Raw genomic sequence first — 23,256 nt, 5'->3', positions numbered from 1 at the left:
CCCTTGGAGACGTCCAGGCAAGAGCACACAGCTCTGTTAGTTTGCCAGGGCGGTCATGTCAGAGTACCGCAGACTGAGTGGCTTCAACAGCAGAAAGTTGTCGTCTCATAGTTCTGGAGGCTGGAAGTGCAAGATCAAGGTGTCGGCCGACTTTGCCTCTGCTGAGGACTGTGAGAGAATCTGCTGTTCCGTCCTTGTCCCCGACTTCTGGTGGTTTGCTGGCAATCTTTGGCATCCCCAGGCTTGTAACTTTCTACCTTCCTCTTCACATGGTGTTCTGTGTGTGTCTCTCTAAATTTCCCCTTTTTATGAGGACACCAGTCGGATTGGATGAGGGTGCACCCTAAGGAGCTCATTTTAACTTGATTACCTCTGTAAAGACCTTTTCTGTGTATATAAGGTCAGATTCTGAGGAACTAGGGACTGAGACTTCAAGACGTGAAACCGGAGGGGCCACAATACAACCAATAACAATCTAGAATGGCCCTGTGGTAGGAAGGAACTTGGAGCCTTCCTGGGGTAGAAGGAAAGCCTTCATGGCTGCAGGATGTTGAATAAAGCAGGGAGGAGAGTGGACAGCTGGAGCAGGGTGCAGATCACATGGGACCTTGTAGGCCGTGGTGAGAAGTGTGGCTCTGTTCTGCTTGGGGAAAGAAGCCTCTGGCAGGTACTGGGCTACGTGCCCTTGGAGCCTCAGACCCCCGTCCTCACACTCACGTGGAGACTGAGGTTCCCCGAGGTGCCATGACCCAGCTGAGGTTGGGGCCTGGGGCCCAGGTCCTCCCAGTGCACATCTCTGTCCTCCAGGGACAGAGAAAAGAGGCAAGGACAGGGAGTGCATGCAGTTAGGTCCCCTGTAATGTTGAGTTCTCTCTTCATCCTTCAGTGCCTCCGTCTCAGCTGTAGAGTGGGGTGACAGTAGCACTGCCCCTACCTGGTTATTTGAAGGTTGAATTCTGTGATCTGTGGATCGCGCCCATCCCAGGGCCTGGCATGGAGACAGTGCCTGCACATTGCTGCCGATCGTTCTTGCTCTCATGATTCATTTCTCTCAGCTTGGGACTCCTGCTGACAGTGGAGAGCAGTGGTTCCAGAAGGGGTTGGAGGAGGATAACAGCCAAAGGGTTCAGGAGGAGACACCTGATGGGGCCGTCTGAGATCGAGGGCATCCCCAGGGCCCAGCTGAGGTTGGATACCAAGGATTTCTGGTAGCAGCCCTGCAGTAGGGGCCGGGAGATTTGGGACCTGCTGTGCCTTGGCTGTGGCAGTGCCAGGAAGCAGAGAGGGTTGGGGTGGGCGGGGGTGGCAGGAGAAGAAGCATAGCCCAGGACTGTCCCTGTCTGTGCTGGGAGAGGGCTAGAGCCAGCCCACTGTGCTGTGAAGCCAAGGGGCCCTCCCTCCCTCCCTCCTCTGTGCTGCCCTGGGGCTCAGTGACCTCTGTTGTACAACTGACCACGTGCTGTCCTGGCTGTGCCTTTCTCTAGCTGTGCCCAACCTGCTCCGAGAGCTCCCCAAAGACTCCATGTGACCGGCGAGTCATCCCAGTGGCCAGCCTCTTCCGTCAGGCCTGTCAACTGACTGTCTGGTGATTGAAAGGAGGAACCAGCACTCTCCGCTACTCCACCGTCCAGGTCAGTGGGGTTTCAGGGCACCTTGGGGACGCTGGGGAGAGGTCAGGCCCACGGGCCATGAGCTTGGAGTGCCGGTGCGTGAGGTTTATTGACATTGCAGTTCTGCGTTTCCACAGTCCACGTGAGGCCCAAGGAGCTCTGGGGAGATGAAGTTCAGCTGCCTCTCTTTCCGGCAGCCCTAGGCTGGTTTTGTCTTAAATGGGGTCAAGACTGTGGAGACGCGTTGGCGTCCCCTGCTGTGCAGCCACCGGGACTATACCATCGCCATCCACATTGCTCACAGGGACTGTGAAGACACAGCCTGGAGGGAGCTGCTGGTGGAGAGGCTGGGGAGGACCCCCGCTCAGGTTCGGGCCTTGCTCCAGGAAGGGGAAAAGTACGGCCGTGGAGTGATAGCTGGCAAGTGCTGCTGTGCCAACCACCGCTCAGACACCTCCCAGGGCTGCCCCCGGGACCTTGCTCAGGAGTTTGGTGGCTTGTTTTCTTTTGAACTGCTGTGTGTGTGTGGGCAGTGTGGTTTCTTTCAGCAACAGACCTTCAGAGGGGCAACAAAGGGCCCTGACCCTGGGGTTGGTTGGCTGAGGTTCCCCGACCCAGGGTGAACCCTTTCTCCATCCTGGGCCTCCGTTCCTGTTGGTGATGCAATAGGCAGGGTGAGCTCTGAGTCTGCATGTGGGGTTTGCCTGTGTGTGTATGTGCTTGCGTGTGCGTGTGTGTGGCAGAGATCCTGAGAGGCAGCACAGCACACAGAGTGGGTTGGACCGGCCTCTAGCCTCAGACTGCTCCCTGGCTTCATGCGCCTGTCCCACCCCCAGTGCCTGCTGCATACTGGGCAAGTCCCCTAACACCTCAATGGTTGAGGTCCCACATCAGTTCCGGTTACCTCGTGAAGTGCTTGGGGACCCGCTGGCTTGTAATTTCCCTGCAGCGGCCGGGGCCATTGTGATCTGTACCTGCTGCCCTCAGCAGTCTGATTGGGATCTGCCTGTTATTTTGGTGGGGTTGTTGAGGACAAGCCCCTCTCCTCATTGTCTCTCCCTCGGCCTCTCCCAGAATCCCGTGGACAGAGTTTGGCACATGAGAAGTGCTCACTCAGAGTGACCCACTTCACTCCGTGTCCATTGGGCGATATCATCTTAGTCTCTGGTGGTTGTAACTTTGAATACCCATGTTATCTGACAGGCAGGCCCTGGTTTGTGGAAGGAAAAACATCTCTGTGCTCCTCCCTTTGTGCACAGGGCTCGTTGACATTGGGGAAACTTTGCAGTGTCCAGAAAACTTAGCTCCCGATGAGGTGGTGGAACTGGAAAATCAAGCCGTGCTGACCAGCCTGAAGCAGAAGTTCCTGACGGTGCTTCCAAACCCCAGGTGGCTGCTGGAGCCCATCCCCAGGAAAGGCGGAAAGGATGTCTTCCAGGTAGACATCGCAGACGACCTGATCCCCTTGGGGGAGGAGGCCTGACGAGCGTGGGCTCCTCAGAGGAAGGTCACCGAGAGACCAGCGAAATCATGACCCAGCAGCTCATCGTCACACGGTGGACGTGGAAATCGGGTTCGGTGTGGATTGGCACCGCAGTGGAGCGTTCCCCACTATGTGCTGTTCACGTAAACAGATTCTCCACTCACTTAGATGCAGGGACGGGGAGCGGGACTTTCCTTGCAAGATGCCTCTCTGGGCTCAGTGACAGTCTCAAGGACTTTGACCTTCAGGAAAAAGGGAAAGCTGCCAGGGAGTTCTTGGCGCTGCCACTCATTTTGGTCCAGCTGATTTCTGGATTGACCAAAGAAATATGTTTTAAGAGGAATCGTTAGTGTTCTCCCCTGTCTTTGTTCTAGTCAAACTCATAGAGTGTTTGCACAGCATCCAGGGGACATTGTGTGCAGGCTGGGAGGGGGCGCTGAGTGATTGCTGGAGAGTGACCAGCCCTGGATGGCCTCATTCCTGATGAAGAGGACATCAGACTTGGAAACAGAGCACCTGTCCTTGCAAAAGACTTTCTCTGCTGTAAAAGTGTCCCTTGGCTCATGGGGCATGCGTGTTAGACATGTCACACAGCTACTTCATGTGTGAAGAAAGGAGCTTAAATACAGGTCTTTCGGGAATGTGATAAGTAGTGTTGTTTATTTTGTAGGAAGTCTTTTTTCTTTCTTTGTTTTTGGTAATTTGTTAGAAAAGTTTCTAATGGTTGTTACCTGTGAGCATGATGGGCTTTCCCCCAGGCATTGACTAGAATGACCTGTCTCTTCTGAGCCAGACTGCAGTGGTCGGACATCCCTGGGCAAATGGGCTGGCCCTACTTTGGAAGGCCCCTGCCTCTTAGGCCAGGGACATTGAGCTGCTGATCAGAAACTTCCTGGCATCATAGATGGGACCCATGAGGAAAGACCCTCCTGTTTCAAGATACGTGAATAGTGTAAGGTGATAGCCCCAAGGTCAAGAGTCAGGCTGTTCTGTGTCCTGACCACCAGGCCAGGCTCAGGGAACGAGATCTTCCTGGGCTTGCCTCGATACTCCCTAGCCAAGTCCTTGGCTGAATGTGTGAAAATGCTTGTTCTTCAAATGAAAGAGGACAACGGGGACCAAAGCCTGTTTGGGGCCGGGATTTCCAGCCTCCTCAGGCTTATCTGATGAGGTGTGTGTAGTATCGCAAGTTAGAAAGAACACCGAGTCACAATTCTCATTAGATTGTTTATTTACTCCCTCAGAGTTTTGCATCATGGCTGTAAAATGGTGGTTTTTATCTGTCACTAGTGACCTGTGAGCTTAGGAACGTGGATTGTCCTTAAAGTGCTCACATAGTGCACACTTATAATCTGAGGAGCTTTCCTGCTCCTCGTCCTCGTCAGGGGCCTCAGGTGGAGCCATCACTGAAAGGGAAGCCAGCAGGATGGAATAACAGGTATTGTACAAGAACATCACCGAATCATGATCTGGGTAATCTGGGGGGCTGGTGGGTGGTTCCTCTGCACCGTCTCCTCCGCCAGTAGCCATGGACTCAAACAGAACATTCCTGGACGTGCCCTCCCCACTTGGGCTGCCTGGCTCACTTGGTTCACGATTTTCTGTGGCATGTCCTTCTACACTGCTCACAGAGTGGACATCAGAGCACATGACGGACCAGGTGTCAGTGGGTCCCTGAGCTTTTGGGGCTTCCTTTTGGGCCTTTCTGTCAGTTTCTATGGTGGGTTCATTTTGACAGGTTCGTGGGGAGCGCCTCGTAGCTGCTACCTGCTTCTTTCTCTTTGGAGTTGTTGTGCTGGTCCCTGGCTGAGCGGTAGTTCTCACGTTGCCTCTTTGGATGTTCTCGATGAGCAGAGGCTTGTCTCTCCTAAAGTTGGAGTTACGGTAGATCTGAAACAAAATCAATCCTGTTAGTCATCCTGGGAGCAAATATTCACCCCCCACCCCAATCATAATGGTCTTGTTTTCCTAGGGAGAAAAGATCTTTTTAACTTGCTGGCAAGTTTCATTTTGCCCTAGAGCCTGAGCTCGCTCAACATACGTAATGCATAGGTTAAGGTGCATCTATCTCCTTGACATTAACTGAGCTCTCAGAGTCTTTCGTCACACCTGCAGATTATCTCTCGGGGTGGTTGTTTCATAGGAACAACTATACCTTCTCATCTTTCCATAAATAAAGTCTCACGTGAAAAAAGTTATCCTCAGAAATTAAACCCTTTCAGTGCATCATTCATCTTGGTCTACTAGGAAGATGTTCGCCGGACGGAGAACATGGGAAAGAGGATGCTCTACCTTACCATCATTCTCTTGTTCCCTGGAGAGTGAACCGAAGGGTCGTTTGGACGTATTTTGCTGAAGCCGTAGAGGTTCAGTTGGCGGATAAAATTCTTCAAGCTGTCTGTTTCAAAAATTCTCCCTGGGCCTCTCCGATGAAGAATCTCCCTCTGGAAAAGATCCTCTTCAATGATCACGGTGTCTCCCTCGTCATTCCAGCGCACAGATGTGAAGGCGTCGTCCTCAGCTACCATCCAAAGCTTTCTTGGGAAGGAGAGCCCGAGAAGGTGGTGGTTTTCTTCCACGTGGACGGCGCCTTGGTTTGGGTCCTGTGGTCGCAGGTTGTCTTGGGGGCCTGGATCTTGGCTCATGGCTTGGTCACTGTGGGTCTCCAAAATCTCCCTGGAATCCAGATTTGGATCCAGGGATGAATTAGTTGGGACCCCTGTTGCTGGCTCTCCGTCACCCGATGGGGCCTGCTTGACTTCATCTATCTGGTCGGTACTCTGACTAGCCATGGAGCTAGTCTAGGTCAGGAGCACTTTCTGTCTGAGATCATATCCCTGAACTCTCAGGTCAGAAATGCCTTCGGTCAGGGTGGGGATGCCCAGTAAATACTGTCCACAAAATTCTAGAGTCTCGGTAGTGGGGCAACCGGCTGCTTAAGTCATCATTCTCTTTCGTTGTCACATGATGTCACAAGGGTCACTTGCAACTGGTCTGGAGAGGGAGCCCTGGCCAAGTGTGGGGGAGGGGAGGGGTGCAGGGTCCCAGCTTCTCTCTTTTCTAAAAGGAGAGAAACGTTTGGTTCAAGTTCCCAGAAAAGGCTCCTATCAGCTGCCAGGCACATTGTTTCATGTGGCCCGGCCCTGGATGGGTTGAGAAAGCACAATCCTGTCTCCACTCCCACCTCTAAAGACAGGTTGGGGGACCTGTTGCTGACCTCTCTGATGTGCTTAAGGGCCAGGCCCTGGTTAGTCCTAGCTTGGCTCCCACCAAGACTAGGCAGGTCATATGGGCCACTGGGGGACTGTGCCTCCCAGGAGACGGTGGTCCCTAGCAGGCTGATTTGCCTAGTCTAGGTTGATAGCCCCCTCCTTCTTCGTGCTGCTCCTGCTTCCTGCTTTGGTCTCCTCTAGCTGCTCCTGCTGTTTGGTTGGTCCTGCTCAGATGGGCCCAAACAAGGAGTCCTGTTTTCTTGCCTCTGGGTCAAGTTGTCCCCAGAGTAGTGCTGTGCTGGAGCACAGTGGGAGTGCTTCTGATGATCCTCAACCTCAGTGTCACCCAAAACACCTCAAACACACTATTACCCACAGCGTAGGCACGGAGGTGGATGGCCGCATCCTCCACTGTGCTTGGGAGGGAGTCTCCTCTTGTACTCTGCTTGCCCTCAACTCATCCCTCTCCAGGTTGTCTTTAGTTTCCATTTCTTCACCATAGAAACTCTTCTGGTTGTCCTGGACGAGCTCACTTTGGGAACACCTGCATGTGCCCTTTTCAAATCACCTTCCACAGCTGCTTGCATACAACCTCCCTTGAGGCTTCCTCTAAAGCCCTATTTCTTTTCTGCTTTAGAGTGGTTTGGCTTCTGCTCTCCCAGATTTCTGGCCTCTCACTTCCAAATTGGATCTACTTTGGTACTTCCCCTTTTAATTCCTTGATTTGGGGGGTTTAGCACCTGTTCTGTTCTGTTGAGACAAAGCATTTCACTGACCCACTCCCCTGAGCCAGCCCTGCTCTCCTTGCCCCAAGCCGACCCCCTCCCTCGACCCCAGTATCCCTCCCCTGCCATTACCTGGATGGTAGGTCCATTGAATAATTTTGTTTTCCGTTGGGTTAGATACTTTTCAAAGGGCCTACCTTACACAGACTCACTCCCAAAGAAAATTCCTACTTGTTTAGTTAGATGTAAGAAGACAACATGAAGATATCCATCATTGTGTATGTGAAAATAGATGAGAGTGTGGCTGTGGAATCGCACAAAACCCAAATGAAAGTTGTCCTCACCACAGAGGAGAGGATACGACAGTGAATCTGGTGATAAGTGTTCTCTAGCTGTTGCGGACAACTTTGTTCTCGGGAGATAGAGTGGTACCATGGGAAGGCCCTGTCTGCAAGGATCTCAGGTCCTTTGTCCAGTCTGCCACTGAGAAAGGTCATTTGCCCTCTCTGAGGATCAATCCTTTGTTTCTAAAAGGGGAGTGCAAACAGGGCTTGAAAGAGAATCTCCCAAGATACCTTTCACTCTGGGGACTGTAATCCTTAACAGAGCCCCGAGGTCTACATTTGGGCTTGGTCTGTGGTCTTTGTGCTTCAAAACAGGTTTCCAAAGCGTTTATTCAAGAAGTCAGTTTATCCTGTAGGGACATGCCCTCAGACGCTAAGAATTTAAATGGAAACCATTGGTGGCTTCTCAGAAGGGGCCTTCTTCTGATTTGGATGAACTTTGGATGAACAGCCATCTCCCTTCAGTTGCACAGCAGAGTATTTTGCCTCAGTGAGTTCTGTAAAGACTGAGAATGAAATTTCCTTGTGGCCTGTGCTAGCTCATGAACTCGGCTGATGACTTACACAAAGGGATTGAGCCGTTTGGTGGGAGAAGAGAAAATGACTCAGGAAACTGCAGTCTGGCATTCTGCAGAGAACCAGTATTTACTTGATGTCATTTAGGCACTCTTGAAGTCCTAAGCCTTCTGTAGGACAATTAGCTCATGGCCTTTGTTTCAGGATTTGCCGAATTTCTGCTGTGGATAAGAACTAGGACACGAGGCTCATCTTGTCTTCTAAAGATGAAATCCTCACGGTGCTGACTTCAGTCTAGTTGATGAAAGGCATTATGAAAATGGCTTCCCTCGACTAAGGCTTCTCCGTCCCAGAATTTCAACCCTGTGCCCTGTGGCCGCCAGTCCCACAGTCTTTATTAGGTACCTAGGTTTGAGAGAAATGATTGGTTGGCTCTTCAGTGCTCCAGAGGCCCGAGAGATGACGTGTACGTGTCCCTGCCTTATGGACCAAAGCCCCAGGGTCAGGTGACTCTAGCAGATCACAGCTGATTGGACTCTGAGGACAGCCACCCCAGAGGGAAAGTGATTTCAGTCTGGACTTGCTGTGGGAAATGCACAGCCTGCAGCCATGGAGAAAGTGCCTAGCTGTGGGCTATGGGGCCCAAGGCCTGGGGCTGCCAAGGGGCAGGCCTGGCTGTGTGCTCTTTTTGCCTCCCCCTCCTTCCAGCCCCCCTTACCCTGTAAGTCCTGGTGGGAGCTGCCTCCTTACTCTTCTCCCTCCCTCCCAGGCACCAGCCGTGCCCCTGCAGTTGGTCTACCTCACATCTGAGTGGTCTCTCAGCTATGACTCAGACAGAGGCCCTGGTGACATCGAGGCCTGCCCTTTCCAGTCTCCTGGCTGCAGGGCTCCTCTTACCCACTCACGCAGCCCTCCAGCCGCTTTCACTCACTGTCTTCTGGGCTCCAGCCCTGGGCCAACCCCACTGGGCCCCTGGCACTATTGTCTGACACGCTGGGAGCTCCTGTCAGGAAATGTCCTCCTGCTACCCCCTCTATGGCAGTGCCCTTCTCTGTCCAGAGGCCACTCAGCCTGTCTGGGTCCTACTCCAAGGCCTCTTCCTCAGTAAGGCCTTACTCCCATCCCAGGTCCCCCTCATGGATCCTTCCCCACAGTTCCCACAGCCTAGCTGCCATGTCCAGTCCCAGTCGGAGTGCTCCTGCCCTGCTGTGATATTGGGTGCATCTGTCTCCCCCTCCAGACTAGGAAGAAGGACCTTGAGCATGGCAGGGACCATTATGTGAAACCAGTGCCCAGTATACATGTTGGAAAGAAGGAAGTTCTGTGTCACCAGGAGCTGGGTTGGGTTTTGTGTCCTTGAACACAGCTCTGCATTGTAACAGCAATGATAGGAGCAGTTGTGGAGGCCTGCTGCATCACACTGGCTGTGCGAGCGCTCTGAGGGTCTGGGCCATTTGCTCTTCAGCTAGTCCATGGACAGGGACCAGGAAAGGCCCAGCCTAGGCATGGCAGGTGGAGTTTCAGGCCCAGCTTCCACCCGGAGGAAGAAGTAGAGCCGGAATGGGGCCAACAGCCTCACCCCCATAGGGGGCCCTTCTGTCTGCCATGAAGCCACCGGCAGACTGCAGGACAAGCAGCAAAGGAGAGTCTTTGTTGTCTGGTGATGTCTCATTCTGTGGTGGTCCAAGGCTAAGGGCACGCCAGGGAACGTGTCCTTAGAGGCTAAAAATGGCATGGGGACCACTGGATTAAATGGGCCTTTCTAAAGGAGCCACGTGCAAGCCTTGTTAGCAGTCTGCCTCCCCTCCTTGCCTTAGACAGGGAGGCCTGGATTCTAGGGATTTCCTCGAGGCTTACTCTCAACATTATCCCGGTTGGAATTGTGGTGTTAAAGTCAGTCTCAATCAGTCTCTCTCTCTGGTGTAAACTCTTTGAGGATTGGAAACAGAACAAGTCACCTGATGATTTTTGCTTTTTGGAGCCCCTGGAAAAAGGAAGACAACTTGGGAAAGAGAGGCCATCTCTAGATAGAGATAGACTTGTAGAGCTTTAAAAAGCAGTGTTCAGGTAGTGTTATACAAATGAGCCAAGGATGGATGACCTGTGTGTATGGGCCCCTAGGTTGTATATTTCTTGACAGCAGTCTGGGTCCTGATGGCTTAAAAACCTGCCAGCCCCCAACCCAAATGTTCACATGTCCGATTGTTTCACACAGTGCTCATACTAGCAGAGTTTTGGTCCTTTAGAACCTGCCAAACCTCAACACACATCTGCTAAGAATAGATAAAATAGAGCCTTGTGGCCCTAAGACCCCAGGCCACTCCCCGAGCAGCTGAGCGACTTTGCTTTGACATGTGGGCTGCCTCTCCGATGCCTCTTTCCCAACAGCTCCCTTGCCTTCCCCCCTTAGCCCGGTCCTGCTGCTGTAACAAAATACCACAGACTGGGTGGCTTAGAAACAACAGAAATTTATTTCTCACCATTCTGGAGGCTGGAAGTCCAAGATCAAGGCGCCAGCATGGTGGGGTGAGGGCCCTCCTCCTGGTCCCTAGCCGCCACCTTCTCGCTGTGTCCTCAAATGGTGGAAGGGGCTGGGAATCTCTCTGGGACCTCTTATATAAGGTGACTCCCATCCATGGGGGCTCTACCCTCATGATTTAAGCACCTCCCAAAGGCCCCGCCTTGTAATGCCATCATCTTTGGGGGTTAGGGTTTCAACAGATGCATTTGAGGGGACACAAACATTCAGACCATAGCGCTCCCCTTCTGATAGTGCCCTCCTGACCCATAAACCCCAGGATGATCTCATGCTGTGAGGGACTCCCCTCTAATGCAACCCTGTTGAGGCACCATCCTGTAAATCTGGTGTTGTGTTGCTGCCTCTCCTGGTCATCTCTTCTTCCTGGGTCAGCCTCCAATCCCTCGAAGCCCCTACGGTTGGCTAATGAGCTCTTATGAAATCAAGTGTCTGACCCTTAGAGGCTGATGATTATCCGACCTGAGGTGTGTCTTTTTCAGGCGTCAATTGGGAGGAACTCTAAGGCTGAAAAGGCAGAAAGGGCTTAGGACAGCTTGTCACTTGGACTTGGACCCTCGCTGTCTGGCCTTGCAGTGTCTCGGCTTTCCTGCTGCTGCAGAAAAGCCACTGACTCCTTTTGGACCCCAAACCCACCAACCCTAATTGACCAACTTTAAGATAAAAGCTAAAACTGTCCACGATGGGCTGTTATAGCCTCAACACGAGTTGTGCTGAATGGAAAGCAGGCCAAGCTCGATGAACAGGTCTTGGACTCTGGAACTGTCGCAGATTTGGGATGCCCCTCTGTGGGCTCCAAATCTGTTAAAGTATCTTGAGTGCTGCCCTGCACCGTCTGGGTCTTTTGCAGATGCCCGCGATGAAGGGCTTGATATCGGATGGGAACAAGTGAGATGGAGCCGCTCATGGGCACTGCATTTCTGAGGTGGGTGATTGCACTCCTAACTTGGGATGCCTGTGCAAGTTGTACATGAGAGGAGGGCCAATCATGGGGAATGGGATCCACCATGTACTTCAGCCAGATCCCACTTAGACCCCCTCAGGACGTTCCTCTGCCTTTGAGTAGGCGGGTTAGTCACAGTTTGCAACAAGGACTGACTGCCTGACTTTTCCCCTCACCTTTCTCCTGGTGCACGCACCAGGCAGTGTGAGTGTTAACGGAGCTGTCCCCAGAAAGGCCTTGCCCTCTTCTCTACCCCTCACTGGATAAGCGATCAGGATGAAAAGGGTTATGTAAATCTATTTTGAAAGTTGCTGACATGTCGGGATTTCATCCTGACCACATCCTGAACATGACATGTCTTTCAGGCTCACTTGTATGAGGATGTTTGTCTGTGAAAATGCCTTTGCCCCTCTTGCATACAATCCTTTCAGGTAAAAGGGTCTGGGGGAGAAGAGGGGATTATGGAAGCAATGTAAAGTTTGATCACTGAATGGGACACACTGATTTTGGAATGATGAAGGAAAAACATAACCAGCCACCGGGGGATATGTGGTACAGGGGAGAGCTTTTTGATCTTGGTTTTCCAGAACTGCTCCTGGAAGCTTTACCCTCTTCCTGAAGGAAAACTCACCATGCTGCCTTTGCAAGCTGCTGCAAGTGATGGAATCCAAACGACTGCGGAGCCTGGGAGCACACCTGACAGCACTGACTATGACACACCCTGGGGTGGGCCCAGCTCTGGCACTTTCCGCTCAGAACAGCTGCACCACACGTCATCGACACTGGTCATGGACGCTTTTGTTTGGAACAAAATGCCTTCAACACACTCTCTGGCCCCCAGGGGACTCCCTTGTAGTCCTCTAGCTAGGAGATGGGTCTCTAGTCTCCTGACACTGCTGTGCACTTCCCTCGAATGGGTCTGACTCACTGGCCAAGTGGCAGGAGCATAGAGAGAGAATATGGAAATTAATTTAAAAAAACCTGAACTATATTGAATTGGAGTCAGGAAGGCCTGTAGGGGGAGATCTTATGCCCTATGATATGTCCTCCATGACACCAAAAAGGAAGAGGGGGATGCCTGCATCTTGGACAGGCAGTAAAACTACTTTACCACTGAAGGAAGATTTCTCTACTCATCCAGCAACAGCCCAGCCAATGAGAAGATATGCCACTCTGAACTGTAACTTCCCCCCAAAGGACCTTCCTCCAGAACAGCCCTTCCATACTCCCCCTTTCTCTCTACAAAAGCACCTCCCCTCCTTTCTTTTCCGAATTTGCCTGTGGTTTTCCATAGCATGCACATCCCAAATTGCAATTATTTTGGCCATTCCTGAATAAACTCATTTTGAGATAAAATAACAGGCAAATTGGCTTTTTAAGTTGACAAGAGAAATAACAGAAGGGATTCCTCTCACACTTTTGGTTCCCTCTGGCTTCTTTCAAGTTTTCTTCCGCTTTGATTTTCTGCAGTTTGAATATATGTCTGGCTGCAGATTTTTTGTTTGTTTTGTATCCTACTTGGTGTTCTCTGAGCTTCCTGAATCTGTGGTTTGATGTCGTGAATTTGGGGATGTTCTCAGCCATTATCACCTCAAATATTTCTTCTGTTCCTGTCTCTCTTTCTTCCCCTTCTGGAATTCCACTACTGAATGTTTCACCTTTTGCACTTGTCCCACATTTCTTTTTCTGTCTTTGTTCTCTTTACATTTCAGTTTTGGAAGTTTCTGTCGATGAATCGTCAAGCTCGCTCATTCTGTCCTCTGCTGGGTCCAGTCTATTGATGAGCCCATCAAAGGCATTCTTCATTTCTGTTACAGTGTCTTTTTTAATATTTTTTATTGAGGTAAAATAAATATAACATAAAATTTACCATCGTAACCAGTTTTAAATGCACAGTTCAGTGGTATTAAGCACATTCTTATTGTTGTGCAATCATCACCATCATCCATCTCCAGGATTCTTTTCATCTTGCAATACCCAAGAAACTCTATACCCCTTAAACAATAACTCCACATTCCACCTTTCCCCAAACCCTGGCACCTATCATTCTACTTTCTGTCTCTATGACTTTGACTACTCCAAGTACCTCATATAAGTGGAATCATACAGCATTTGCCTTTTCATGTCTCGCTTATTTTACTTAGCACAGTGTCCTCACGGCTCATCTGTGTTGTAGCATGTTGACCTAAAACAAACAGCCAGTTATTTTACCAGCAAAATGGGTTCATTCGGGAACAACAAAGAACCGCAATCAGTGACATGTGGTCCGTGGCAAACCACAGGCATCTCCAGAGAAACAAAGGAGGAAAACATTCTCTTATGAAGCTGGGTGGGGCTGTTATGTACAAAGAGTCCATTGGAGGAACTTGGAAGTTCGAAGTCTAGTGAGTTTTCATTGATGAGTTATGGCCGTCTCTCATTGGCTGAACTGTTGCTGGACAAGGAGGAATTTCTTCCTCCCTTCGTTCTGCTGGGGTGGTAAAGTATATCACTTCCTGTGGGAGATGCAAGGTATGTCTCTTCCTGTTGGGCTCTGTAGGGTGCATTGAGAAGCTTGTGCATGAGAGATCTCTCTTCTGGCCTCCTGACTCCATTTAAAATAAGGTTTCTGTATATTAGTTGTCAGCAGAATATGTCAGAATTTCCTTCCTTTTTAAGGCTGAATAATATTCCATTGTACGTTTGTACCACATTTTGCTTATTCAGTCACCTGTTGATAGACGCTTGGATTGCTCCCATTCTTTTAGTGTCCTGACTCTCAATTTCAACATTGGGGGGGTGATTCCCACACATACAACAAGATATTCTCAGACACGAGAAGAGTGTCCAATGTGGACGAAAATAATCCATAACCAATCTATAAATGAACATTTGGGAGAGTTTATTCTGAGCTAGAATGTGAGGACCATGGCCCAGGAGAGTCCTTCCACAAAGGAGCGGAGCACTCCAAAGAAGTGGGGGTATACAGAGTGGTTATATACCCTCAAAGAGGATGTTTCACATATGATTGAAATGTCCCTCTTACAATAGTCACAAGATTGCCCTGTCGGCACAGCCCTTGATAGACCCAGCAGGCAGAGGGTCTGCTATCTTGGCAGGCGCAGCAGGAAGCAAGTCTGTTGTCTCGAGCTGGGTGGTCACAGGTGAGCGCAGCAATCAGTTCCTAGCCTAAGGAAAGATGCTTAATCTTTAAGGAAATGCCAACGTTGGGAGGGGGAGGGAAGTTGCACCTTTATCTCAAGGGCCTTTGTTCTTGCCATAGGGAATGTCTAAAGCAGATATACACTGCATGCTCAACAGCCACAGTCAGGCCCTTTTGGAAAAACAAGGTCAGGCTGAATTAGGTTTACACCAAATGGCTTCCTCATGTACTCCAATATATCCTATTGCTTGCCAATTCTATTTGTCACCAAGAATTCAACTCAATTCTGACACTATCTACCTGGAGACAGCACCAGATTCCGGAGGTAAAGGGTTCAGTCCTACAAGACTGCCCCACCCCCGACTTCAGATGCCGGTTGTAAACCCAGGTTGTTACCCGTGCTTCTCGTTGAACGGCTGTAGGTTGGAGGTTCCAATGACCCCCTCCAACTCAGGGTGCCAATTGCGAATGCAGGTTATTATATACTTCTGACCAACTGGCTAAAAATCAGAGGTTCCCACGACACCCTCCTCAGGTTAAATTAATTTGCTAGAGCAGCTCACAGAACTCAGAGAAACGTTACTTACTAGATCACTGGATTATTGTGAAAGGATATAACTCAGGCACAGACAGATGTAGAGCTGCATAGGGCAAGGTACATAGTGATAAGAGATTTTCACATATTGAAGTATATGGGGTAACTGTTCGACTTCAAAACTGATTTGGCTTGAACTAGAAAGCCTGACTTATGGCCTATCAAACATACATTGTACATCTGCTTATCCACTAAAGGAATCTCTCTTGAGACAAAGAATGCATACTTCCCCTCCTAGGCCCTCTTGGTGACAACACCCTATTGGTAATGCCCTATTGGTAACGCCCAAATTAGTTCTTTTCCTGGCATCATGTTGACCTGCTAATTTGCAACTGAATACCTCTTTGAAAATGTATCCTGGGGGTGTTTAATGTATCTTCTTTGTTCTAAAAAGATGGAAGACTGTACTGAAACTCATGCTTCCCTGGAATGCCTTCTAAGGCCTTCCGGGTTATAATCCTCACTCTGGTTCATAATAAACTCACCCCAATTTTGATTTATAGGTTGGTTATGGATTATTTGCGTCGACAATAGGAAGGGGCACAGAGCTTCCATGCCCTCTCCAGGCAGACCACTGTCTCCGAATCTCCACGTCTTCACCAACCTGGAAGCTCTCCAAATCATATGCTTGGTTCTCCTGGCAATCAGCCCCCATCCTTGGATGGGGTCCAAAAGTCAGCTCATTAACTTAACAAGAGACACCTCTGTCACTCTCAATGCTTAGAAAATCCCAAGGGCTTTGGGAGCTGTGAGTCAGGAACCCTGGACAAGGAACAAATATATATGAGAAATATATGTTGATCATCTGAATGACCAAATACATATTTTTCTCAAAATCACAATGTCATACCCACATTTTAGCTACTATGAATAATGCTGCTATGAACATGGGTGTACAAATATCTTTTTGAGACCCAGCTTTCAATTCTTTGTGGTACATACTCAGAAATGGGATTGCTGGGTCATATGCAAATTGTATGTTTAATTTTTTGAGGAACTGCCATACTGCTTTCCCCAGCAGTGGTGTCATCATACATTCCCACCAACCATGCACAATGGTTCCAATTTCTCAACATCTTCTTCAACAGGTCTTAATTTCTGGGCTCTTTTTTGGGAGGAGTGGGGGGATAATAGCCATCTGAATGGGTGTGAGATTGTATCTCATTGTGGTTTTGATTTGCATTTCCCTAATGATTAGTGATGTTGGGCATCTTTTCATTTGCTTATTGGCCACGTGTATATGTTCTTTGGAGAAATTTCTATTCAATTCCTTTGCCAATTTTTGAATAAGGTTATTTGGTGTTTTTGCAGAAGTGACCTATACCTATGTGTGCTGTCATGGGAATATCCCGCATCCATCTTATTAGGTGGCAAAGGAAAGTGAGAGATCAATATGTACGTCATTACCTATGCACATTAAAAAAAATGCCACATATTTCATAGCACATTTATTTATGAAAAAGCCTAGAATAAGCTTTGAAATAGCATATAGCAATATGTTATTGGTGGCAAACTCAGAGGAGAGGGATGAACTTGGGAAAATTTTTGTAAATGGAGAAATTGTGATTTAGCTCTATTTTAGAATTTTTTATAAGAATATATGCAATATATGTAATATATAATACATGCAATATATATTAATCTGTATATTACAAAGTATTTTTATAAACCTAACAACAGCAATAGCAGCTATGTCAATTAAAGTTACTGCTAGCGTGGGCAACAGACCAACCCTGACATTTGAAAGGCTAACACAACAAAAGTGTATTTGTTGTGCACATAAATTCTGATGCAGTTTACCAGACACCTTCCATTCTAGGTGACTCAGGGATCCAGGCTGCTTCCATCTTTTGGTTCCACCATCTCAACACGGGGTTACCATGTTTACTGGTGAATTGAGAGAGAGAATGGAACTGGTGTACCGTCTCTCAAATGCCTGGATGTGACAAACAATGCTTCTGCTCAGGTCTGCCCTGGCAAAGGATTGTCACATGACCCTCCGTAACTACAAGTGGCCTGGCAATGTAGTGTCTCCTGTGTCCAGGAAAGGCAGCTAGACAAGATATGGATAAGCACTGAAGTCTCTCCCATGCCCCGTTACATAGTAGGTGCCCAACACAAAGCAACCATTATAACTTGTTAGGACGACATCCGTGTTCATTGTGTGGAGGAGTTTCTGAGGTCACATTTGCCTTGAAAGCCCCTGAAGTGTTAAGTGCCTACTGTGCAATGGATGCTCTCAAATACAGAACCACATCTCATTTTAAGAGTATCTTGTCAATCTCAGCAGGGAGGGTCGCCTTCTTTGCTCTATGGCACTTTTCTGCACTCCCTTTGCGATACCGTCTATAATCTCAGTAGGCTTCCTTCTGATGCAGGGGTGAAATCTTAACCTGTGAGTCTCGTCTACCCTCCACATGACTGAACTTCCCTGAACAGCGGCATAGGTGCTGCCAGGCTCACTGAAAGACAGGACTTTCCTGGGGGGCAGGTACCAGACAAGACACAGTGGGAGAATGGTTATATTTGCTTTCTAAATTTGACCAACATGTCTACCAGAGAACCATTTCTCACCTCCTAGGAGGATTCCAGGGCTAGCAGGAATTTGGCTTCAGTGGATGATTCCTCCTCATCTACTGCTTGTGATGAGGCGTTAGTTTCTGACCACTTTAATCAGCTCTTTCACCTGTGTATGTGTTCAGTTCCCAGCATCAAATAAGGAGCCCGTTAAAGTCCTACTGCAAGCACCAGGATGGCTTCACAAACCCTCTGTGTAGATTCAGGGTTGTATCTCAGGTCCCAGTAGATTATAGGCGCCATGAGACTCTACTCACAGCCCATTTGACAAACAGCGAGTGTGTCGAAGGCTCCCAGGGAGGGATGACCAGGTGTCTAAACGTCACAGTCCAGAGTAACCTTTCCCATGAAAGTGGCTGTGGCTCTCTGACAGGATCGAGGGTGAGCTATGGGGGGGCCCGGGGACCCCTGCAGGGAGTAGGAATGCTCTGTGTCACGGGGAGGGCAGGAGGTCCTGTGCAACCTTCAGAGAGGGCGGCAGCAAAGACCCTGTAAGCCAGCCAGGTTCCAGAGTTGGACAGGAGGACACACGGGGAAAGACCAGGGGAAGGGTGCTGTCATGTGGAAAAGTGCTGAGACTGGAGAGAAATGGAGACACCCGGAGGAATCAGCCCTCAACAAGCCTTGGACCATCCCCAAATTGTATTTGATTCTCATTGTTGCCTTCGTTCTTTAGGCCTGCTTTCACTAGCTGGGCCTCAGGGTCCTAATTTTGTCACCTGAGAGACATCATGGAGAACTGGGAAGAGAAATGAATGAGGAGTCAGAAGGTGGGCCGCAGGCTGGGATGAGTGGCAACAGCGTGGGCTCTAGATGAATCCAGACCCGGGTCTAGTCTGTCTGTCGCTTACTAGCCATGTGATCCTGGGAAAGTTACCAAGCGCTATGACCCTCGGGCTCTTCCTCTGCGAAGGCAGTGGGTTGGTGAGCCCTGTCTTGTAGGACTGCGGGAACGGATGGGATGTGTGGCAAACACCTGGCACAGTGCCTGGTATACATGGGAACTTTGAGGACTGGGAGTTATTTCTAGGATTGTTTTGATTCCAGACCTTCCACTCTCTCCTCTGGGATTTTGTTTGTTTGTGGTCCAGGTCGTATTAGAGAACATGCAGCTCAACAGGACACGAAATAACTAATCAGCCAAAAAGGATGTTTCACAAATGAAACTCAGTAGATCTTCCCAGCTAGAGGATATATGTGAAAATTCGGGGGTGGGGGAGTCTTCCCAGCTGGATGGAACACAGAGCTCCTAGAAACAGAATCAAGGACCGACTCCTTGCCTCCCTCCAAGCTGCTCTTCATCCAGACCACTACTTCCTTTCATTTCACCCCACCAAAATCTAGCCCTTCATTACAATTGGCCAATTAAACTCAATTAAGATTAACACCTAACTTATGCTGTGGGCTCTGGCTCTCCCAGGCCTGGGAGAGGAGTGCCAGGCCACTGACTTCTGGGTATCAGTTCAAAGGAATGTCACCATATTTCTCTGAAATCCTTAGAGATGATGGATGTCAAACTCCTCATTGTTCACTGTGTTCAACTGCAATGCGACAAGAGCCCAGGACACCTTCCCTTCCTGCCCAGGTGGAGATTTCTGTCTGGTTACCCGAGATCCCTAAGAAACTCTTCAGAGCAATTTTCCATTTCAGACTTGCCCCTCAGCCCTAAGACACACTGTGAGTCTGGCCATTGCCACCACCGAGCTTCATGATAATCAACTCCCACACAAGGAATCGCAGTTTCCCGAAGACCCACACTGCCCTGGCTTGGGGCGTTTACAAGTGAGCGCGCTCCCCTGGGGCTGCACCACCTCCCACCTTCTTTGACTTGTACTGGAGGGGACACCTCACCATCTTCCTTCTAGGACTGTGGCTACTAAACTCTCATTCTACGGGTGGGGGGTGCCCTGCTTATCCTCATGTACCCACTACTGACACAGGGCCTTCCAGAGAGCAGAGGCTCAGCAAAAGTCTGAGGAAGAAATGAGCCAGTGAGCAGGGGTCTTATTTATGCAGATTAAATTTCTCTGACTTTCTGATTCACTCAAGCAAATCCGGGTAGACTTATGTCTTTTACTTTCATAGTCTGACAGACAAGAAGGGATAGGAAGGCAAGAATTAAGTACCTTCTATATTTATTTCTGGATTTCTAGACTCCATCATTTTGACAGATAAGTTCATTCACATTTCCAGGAAATTGCTGTTCCAGGGCCATGTCATCCAGTTCGGATCGCAGACTATGATAGAAGGCGTCCCAATTACTTTTACAAAATAGCAAAACTCCTACTCTTGGACTGGATAAGTACAAATTCATATGTGATCAAGGTCATTCAAAACTTAGGCGCTGAAGCAAATTAAACCTTCTATTAAAAAGAAACATTTGAAAAATTCCTAACAGAAACCAAGATCCATCTCCAGGATCCATCACAGAGAACAAGAACCCACAGACGCTATCCACAGTGGCCTCCCACCTCGCCCCTCCACTACTTAGGACACTCACTGCTCTCTCATGAAACACACAGTGAAGAAGCTGCCTCACTTCATGCCCAGCAGGAGAAGGTGCTGGGCATGGGCCTGCCCCGTGCCTGGCCGCCCTCGGGCTCAGGTGCCCCTTCCTCATCACTCACAGCCAGGTGCCCCTTCCTCATCACTCACAGCCTCTTCACACAGGTGGAGGAAGAGATTGGGATCCCTGCTACTGACCCTGAGCAAATACTCCAGGACTTTCATCTTGCTGGTTTCAGCGTGGGCCCTGGGACCCCACAGGAACTCGTAACGTGCAGGATCACTGCTGGGCACCTGCCGGTACTCCACGTACTGCTCCCGCACCCAAACTTTAGTGATAAGCTCCCTGGGCTCCCCGTAGATGAAGTGCTCCCTCCCAGCACGCACCCCCATGACACTCAGTGCTTCCCAGACGTCCTCCTCAGGGGCACAGTCGCCCTGCAGGTGGATCACACCCAGGAGCATCACCAGGAGGCCAGTCTTGGGCATGCTCTGCTCACCACTCAGCATCCCATCGTAGGTGAGGCCCAGGGTGGTGACCAGGACATAAGAGTGGTCGCTGGGATCCACTTCCTTCACGTCAATGCCAAAGACAAGCTGCATGCGCTCAGAGGCTTGTCTGAAGATCACAGGGAAATGGTCCTGGTAATCTCTGAGGACCGTATTCAGCATCTCCGCCTTTGTGGTGGGCTCCTTTGTGCGATACTTGAGAAGCAGGAACCCCACCAGGTCAGAGACCTTCAAACGTAGTGCATCTTGGAGCGAGGACTTGGCATCTCCCGGGTCCTCCCAGACCCTTGGTCCCTCCTCATCTTGGATGCTGGAGCCATTGTCTCTGGACTGGCTCCATGGAGTGGCTGCCATGGCAGTGGGGGAGGGTTGAGCACTCGGATGGCCCTGTTCAGGACTCGTGGTCGCAGCCACAGCCACCTCCTCCAGGGTGCCCAGGAAGGGGACAGAGGTGGAGGATGAGGGGGATATGGCCTCCTCCTCCTCAGCCCCAGACAGCTGCGCATCCACCAGGCCCTGGGCCTCTCTTGGGTCCTGATGGTCTTCCTCACGCTTGCAGAGCTCACCCATCCGACCTAGATTCATGTCAGGCAGCGGGCAGGAGTGTGGGCAGGGGGTGACTGATAGAGACCCACGGGCCTAGGAGGGAGAGAGTTGTGAGTGGCCTCAGCTCAGAAACCCACCCTTGGTGGCTCTGACAACGGTGACTTACAGGTCTCTTCTTAGGGGTGCTCTCGGCTTCACAGGGATCTGTTGTCCAGGGCGGCCTGTGCCCTAGGGATCTGAGGGAAGAAGTGATAGGGCTCCTCAGGGAGGACCCAGCACAGCCTGAGGTTCTGGTGCTGGTGGTGGGCTGGGGTGTGGTGGGCTCGAGGTCTGCAGGGTCTCTTCAGTTCTGGCGTGGGGGCGCCCCTGGATGCATATTCGGGGTTTGTCCCTCGACTTGAGTCCTGGCACTGCCTGGGCCTCCTCTATCTGTGACCTGAGGACACAAGCCTCAGACCAAGGCCTTCACCTCCAGGTTCCTGGAGGAGGAAACACGGGGCACCTCAGGGTGCAGACAGCAAGCAAGCACAGCCCTGGGACACCAGGGCTGACAGGAGGGGTGGGCCAGACTCTGTGAGGTCCCCACTGTTCTGGGGTGGGCGGTCCCCTCCGAGCTCACTCAGGGTCCTCACCTCTCCCCTGTCCTGGCCTGGGCCCCACCCCACTGCTGCCCTGAAGCAAACCTCTCAGAACAAGACCACAGACCCCTGAGATTGAGCAGAAGGAAGTGAGGGGGCCTCACATCTGGCCACACCTGCCCAGGGGCTAACAGGAGGCACCAAGGGACAAGAAGGGGTGGCCAAACTCTGTGGGTTCCATCTGTCCTGGGATGGGTGGTGTGCTCTGTCTTCACCTCGACACCATGCAGGGCCTGGTTCAACTCCATCTGTTGACCTGAGGCCACCCTCTTTAGGCCAAGGCCCCATGTCCCGAAGACAGAGGAAGAGGATGTGAGGGAAACTCAATCCACCCACCGATCCTGGTGCCTCCTGGTGTGTGGGGTCCCCTCAGTCCTCACCGTGACCCCTGCCAGGGCCTGGGATCCTGCCTCTGCTGACCTGAGTCCAGACCCTCTGACCAAGGCCCTTGCCCCCTTCCCGACACCACCGGTCAGGAAACGAGAATGGGCTCAGCCAGAAAGGCCCTGCCAGGGTGCCAGGGCTGACAGCAGGGCCAGATTTCTGTGGGCCCCCTCTTTGTCCTGGCCATGGGGGTACACTCACTCCTCCCTCGGGGTCCTTGACTCTTGGAATGTATGTCAGCTGACCAGATGTGCTTCCTCAGATGACCTGACGTTGTCCTCGCAGACCAAGGTCCTCTCCTCCCTGAGCCTCTGAGAGAAACGGGAGGAGGCTGCACATCCACACCCACCCGCCTGCACCCACCGCTGACATCCCAAAAGGCTGGCAGCGGGGACCAGCCCCCGTGTCCTGGGGTGGGGGTTCCCCCAGACCTCCTGTAGGTTATTCGTCTTTCCTCCTGCTGGGGCCTGCCCTTCCTCCCAGTCCCCCGCCTGGGACAGCTGACATCTCCCGCTTAGACCAGGCCCTCTCCTCCTGAGGACCCCCCACCTTCCCGCCCAGGCTAGAAGTGAGCGTGCCATGTGGGACCACCGCTGACTGTTCCTTCCAGGGCTGAGAACAGGGGACAGCCGGACTCTGTGCCATCCTTTCTTTGCTGAGGTGGGGGGTACACTCAGTCCTCAGGGGGGTTCCTCACCCTGACACCCATAAGATCCTGGGACTCCACCTGCGTCTGACCTGCCATTGCCCCTCAGACCAAGGCCGCACCTCCCTGAGATCCCCCATCCCCAAGCATGTGTCAGGAATCCGAGAAGGCCACATCCAGCCCTCCCTGCCCCGGGGCCTCCCTGGGCCGAGAACAGGGGAAGCTGGCCTCTGTGAGGTCCCTTCTCTTCTGGGGTGGGGGGAACCTCCATGCCCTCCGTTCCTCCCAAAGGCTCCTTGTCTGGAGTCCGGGCAGATCCGGGACCCCTTCCTCTGCTGACCAGA

General features: G+C 50.9%; 2 protein-coding genes, 1 long non-coding RNA gene and 1 pseudogene across 3 annotated transcripts; 2 read left to right on the top strand and 2 right to left on the bottom strand.

The window, feature by feature from the left end:
* The first annotated feature begins 1,777 nt into the window (after positions 1-1,777).
* Positions 1,778-3,739, top strand: LOC138921849 (protein EOLA1-like; annotated as a pseudogene).
* Positions 3,740-4,306: 567 nt separating this feature from the next.
* Positions 4,307-6,019, bottom strand: LOC100069804 (heat shock transcription factor, X-linked member 3). The gene is made up of 2 exons (XM_001499532.5): positions 5,391-6,019; positions 4,307-4,983 (listed from the first exon to the last, which is right to left on the bottom strand). Exons 1-2 carry the CDS (start codon positions 5,883-5,885, stop codon positions 4,396-4,398), a joined length of 1,083 nt encoding a protein of 360 aa, XP_001499582.3. The 5' UTR covers positions 5,886-6,019; the 3' UTR covers positions 4,307-4,395.
* A 1,115-nt stretch (positions 6,020-7,134) lies between these two features.
* On the top strand, positions 7,135-16,541 carry LOC138921850 (uncharacterized). Its single transcript, XR_011434750.1, has 3 exons — positions 7,135-11,351; positions 11,735-11,800; positions 11,957-16,541. It is a non-coding gene; the product is annotated as an uncharacterized lncRNA (long non-coding RNA).
* A 3,761-nt stretch (positions 16,542-20,302) lies between these two features.
* LOC138921800 (melanoma-associated antigen 8-like) lies at positions 20,303-21,722 on the bottom strand. Its single transcript, XM_070257160.1, has one exon. It carries the CDS (start codon positions 21,281-21,283, stop codon positions 20,303-20,305), a length of 981 nt encoding a protein of 326 aa, XP_070113261.1. The 5' UTR covers positions 21,284-21,722.
* Between the last annotated feature and the right edge of the window lie 1,534 nt (positions 21,723-23,256).

Source organism: Equus caballus, chromosome X (assembly GCF_041296265.1).
Source record: "Equus caballus isolate H_3958 breed thoroughbred chromosome X, TB-T2T, whole genome shotgun sequence".
Lineage (NCBI taxonomy): Eukaryota > Metazoa > Chordata > Mammalia > Perissodactyla > Equidae > Equus > Equus caballus.
The sequence above is the reverse complement of the archived record's forward strand: the minus strand, read 5'-3'. Positions and strand labels throughout refer to the sequence as shown.